This window comes from Arachis ipaensis, chromosome B07 (assembly GCF_000816755.2).
Source record: "Arachis ipaensis cultivar K30076 chromosome B07, Araip1.1, whole genome shotgun sequence".
In the NCBI taxonomy this organism is placed as follows: Eukaryota; Viridiplantae; Streptophyta; class Magnoliopsida; order Fabales; family Fabaceae; genus Arachis; species Arachis ipaensis.
In genome coordinates, this window is record NC_029791.2 from 19,971,901 (window position 1) to 19,976,206 (window position 4,306).

The 4,306-nt window shown below is 36.2% G+C and overlaps 1 protein-coding gene across 1 annotated transcript; it reads left to right on the plus strand.

Annotated features, from left to right (window-relative positions):
- Positions 875–3,858, plus strand: LOC107609029 (CBL-interacting serine/threonine-protein kinase 11). Its single transcript, XM_016310847.2, has 3 exons — positions 875–1,351; positions 1,464–1,823; positions 2,526–3,858. The coding sequence occupies exons 1-3, from the start codon at positions 1,169–1,171 to the stop codon at positions 3,351–3,353; spliced, it is 1,371 nt and encodes a 456-aa protein (XP_016166333.1). The 5' UTR covers positions 875–1,168; the 3' UTR covers positions 3,354–3,858.

Genomic DNA, 4,306 nt, shown 5'->3' on the forward strand with positions numbered 1-4,306 from the left:
AAATACGAAATTTAATATTTATAAAAATCTTATATTTACTGCTTATTTTTATTTATTTTTAAATAATTTAAAAATTATTTTGTTAATAATATTTTTTAAAAAAATTTTTGTCATTGTCAAATGTTTTAAATACTAAATTAATAGTTAACTCTTAAAAAAAAAAAAGAAGACAAGATGATGAATGTAAATTGAAAAAATTAAGTCTATTTTATTTCATAAAAGAGACGGCTCAAGTCGGCACCGACGTGTCATTTTTAATTACTAAATTATATTCAACTTATCAACTATATCTTCTAATCACAATGCAACATGTGTATGGCCAATTATAATTACCTCTCAATATACCTAAAAAAAGAAAAGTAATAAAAAACAGCGTGACTACTCTTTCCGCTTTCAAAACAAAGCTGCAGTTACTTAGCTTTCGTCAATTCAACTCCCAACTATATACCCGCGTAGCCCAAAAACACGGAAACGAACCCTTTTTTATCTTCAATAAACTAAATTTTTTTTTATATTTAAAAGTGAGAATTTTCTGTTATATACTAAATAATTTTTTCGAAAACAACATTAATTTTCTCATCAGTTTTTTAAAGAACTAATCTTATTTAATACAATAATTATCCAACAAAATAATGAATAAATACAAATAATAAAAGATAAATTTAAAATTTAAAATATTAATTAATTGCTGACAAATTTAATTTTAAATATTTTCCTTTTCGGGATCCAGATACAGCTTGAGAATTTGAGAATTGAGATACAAATAACTACTCTTCTCTATCTTTTATTAGGGAGGAGAGATGCAATTTTAATTTTTTCGGGAAAACAAAACGCAAAAGCATAGGAAACCTTTGTCCTGAAAGCAAATTTTAGAAAAATATAAATACGGAAACAACCATAAAATAATAAAGAAAACAAGCGCCGTGCAATTCCGAACATCCTGTGTTTCCGCACAAAATAACGGAATGAGAACCCACAAAACAAGAAAAATAAACGAAAACACCATATTCCGCAATAAATCAAAATCTTTTTTACGAGCGAATTCAAAAACACCAATCACAACATCAAATTCTCTCCTTCTCAACTATTTATTCTTTCATAGCTTTTAGATCGAAAAAAAGAAAAAAACAAAAAAAAGAAGGTTCGGTCTCTGGTGTCAAAAATCACGATGCCAGAGATCGAACAGGCGCCGCCGCATGCGGCGTCGGCAACTAGTAACACCTCCACATCCACCGTCACCACCTCCGCCTTATTTGGAAAATACGAGCTAGGAAGACTCCTAGGATGCGGCGCGTTCGCGAAGGTTTACTACGCGCGGAACGTGAAAACGATGCAGAGCGTGGCGATAAAGGTAAATAACTAATAATTAAGGAATGATTTGCAGAAACTTCTGAATTTTGAATTGAATTCTTCAATGTGATCGAATTCGTTAAAATACGTATTTGAATTTGTGGAATGCGTAGGTGATAAGCAAGAAGAAGATAATGGGAACGTCGCTGGTTTCGAACGTGAAGCGCGAGGTTTCGATCATGAGCAAGCTCAACCACCCGAACATCGTGAAGCTGCACGAGGTGCTGGCGACGAAGACCAAGATCTATTTCGTGTTGGAGTTCGTTAAAGGCGGTGAGTTATTTGCTAAGGTTTCGAAAGGGAGGTTCAGCGAGGATCTCGCCCGCAAGTATTTCCAGCAGCTTATCTCCGCCGTAGGGTACTGCCACTCGCGCGGCGTTTTCCACCGTGATTTGAAGCCGGAGAATCTCTTGCTTGATGAGAATGGGAATCTCAAGGTCTCCGATTTTGGACTCAGTGCCGTCAAAGACCAGGTCAGCCCCAAAATACTGTAATTTGCATTTACAGCATCATTATGTTCTTTTTGTTCAGTTAAATTGTTGGAGAATTTGATTTTTCATAACGAATTTGAACAAAAAAATTTCTGTCAAAATTCTTACCGTAATGAACTGAAATGCTAGAGCTCAAATTAGAGTTCAGAGTAATTAATGTGATAGATGGTGGATTTTAGAGTCCTGTGTTTAGGGTAATCAATGGTGCTGGAGGATTGCTTCTAAATTTATGAATTTAATTAATTTGTTACAAAATTAAATGGTTTATTGAAGAAATTTGTGGTTTGGATTTGTGGTTGCAATTCTAGCTGCAGTAAAATTTGCAGTTGATGCTGCTGTAATTGTTGTAAAGGGCTAGAAAATTGTAACATCAATGCCGTAATCTTGGTTGCAGAGTTTAAAATCATGGCTTGCACATTAATTTAGTAATTTATATTGAGGATAATGTACGGGAACAATAATAATGACTAGTTGAATTAATATTTTCTGGAACACCAATCTTTCTTGCTCTAAAACAATTAATGATCTCTCTCCTATGATGATAGGTAAACCTTTATTAAGAGTAGGTCCAATTTTCGATTATGATTCCTAGGAATTTTGAATGATACACGTCAAATAATAGTGGTTTACAATTGAATGATCGAACATGCCTAATTAATAATCGGTCATCTATCCTTTTTGCAGGTGAGGTTTGATGGGTTGTTGCACACGTTGTGTGGCACTCCGGCTTACGTGGCACCGGAGATTCTGGCAAAGAAGGGCTACGACGGTGCAAAGGTTGATGTATGGTCTTGTGGGGTGATTCTCTTTGTTCTTGCAGCAGGGTACCTACCTTTCAATGATCCAAACTTGATGGTGATGTACAAGAAGATCTACAAGGGGGAGTACCGGTGTCCACGGTGGATGTCGCCGGATCTACGACGGTTCCTTTCAAGGGTTCTTGACATCAACCCCGAGACAAGGTTCACCGTTGATGAGATCACCAGGGACCCTTGGTTTAGAAAAGGCTACAAGGAGATCAAGTTTCATGAGGATTGGAATCTTGGGTCTGAGGACAAGGTGAAGGAATTGAATGCTTTTGATATAATCTCATTCTCTTCTGGTTTGAATCTTTCTGGATTGTTTGTTGGTGGTGGCGCCTCCACATCAGCGGCCGCAGAGGACACCGAGAGGCTCATGCTCAACGGTTCAGTTGAGGCGGTTTTGGCTAGGGTGGAGGAGGTGGCTGTGGCAGAGGGGCTTATAGTAAGAGGGTTGAAAGAATGTGGTGTGGAGCTAGAGGGGCAAAATAGTAATTTCGGACTTGTGGTGGAGGTTTGCCGGGTAACTGCCAACCTGGTTGTGGTGGAGGCAACGAGGAAAACCGGGGATCTTTTCGGATTTAGGGATATGTGGAGGAACAAACTGACACCTAAGCTGTTAAGTAATGCTACCACAGAAAGTGATAGCATTTCTGATTCAGCAGAGACTCAATCGGAGATTTCCGAGTCTGAGCAAGTTGCTAGTGTCTGATCTTATTCAGCCCCTTTCTTTTAATCCATTTTCTTTCCCTTTTTTTTTTAAAAAGTCTTTTGTTGGAAAAACAAAGATATATATATACATATATATATAGGTTGAAATATTTGTTGTTTATTATTGTTATTGTATCCAAAATGTACATTTTGGTGGGTCATGTTGTAGTTCTGGCACACATGGGATTATTACTGCCAATGGTGGTGTTGCTGTTGAGAGACCCAACGCAGTAATCATGGTGGGTCATGGTGTAGTTTTGGCAGCCATGGATATTGCCAATGTTTGAACTGTAGGATGATGTTGATTGGAGGATTGGTGGAGACTCCAGCAATGATGATGATGATGATGAATATTTATGCTTCTTCTTTACATTTTTCTTTCCCTCTCTGTAAATGTTGAAAATAAATTAAGGGTGTCTTACTGTATTGTTTATATATCAGACAATTGTCTGGCTTCCCTCATAATGGAAAGCAAAAATTAGAATAATTATTACTCTATTTATATAGCTTGCCTTTTCTTCTTGTTTTTCTCAATTGTTGGCAATTTTATGCCTTGTTTTTCCAAATCTTTTATATGCCAAAGGAGTCTAATAAAGTGAGTTTGGGATAAAGTATACTGAATACTAGTAGTTTATGATTAAGGTGTGTTTTATGGTATCTATAAAATACATATGATTCAACTTTATAGAAGAGTGGGTTCCATCAATTAACACTCACGTTTGGACAATTTAGGCACAAAATTTATAGGCACCATGTGATTAAGGCAGTGCTTGATTTTGGAACTCAAATACAAGGACTATACAAAAATTTTATTCTTGAAGAACACACTCTTGAACTCTATCTCTGATTTCAATAATTTTTTTGTATCTCCTTATGGTTCTGTCAAACTCTAGTGTTGCTTGCAGAGGATAAGAGGTTCACATGTAGTAGCAGTTATATTATTTGTCTTTTGCT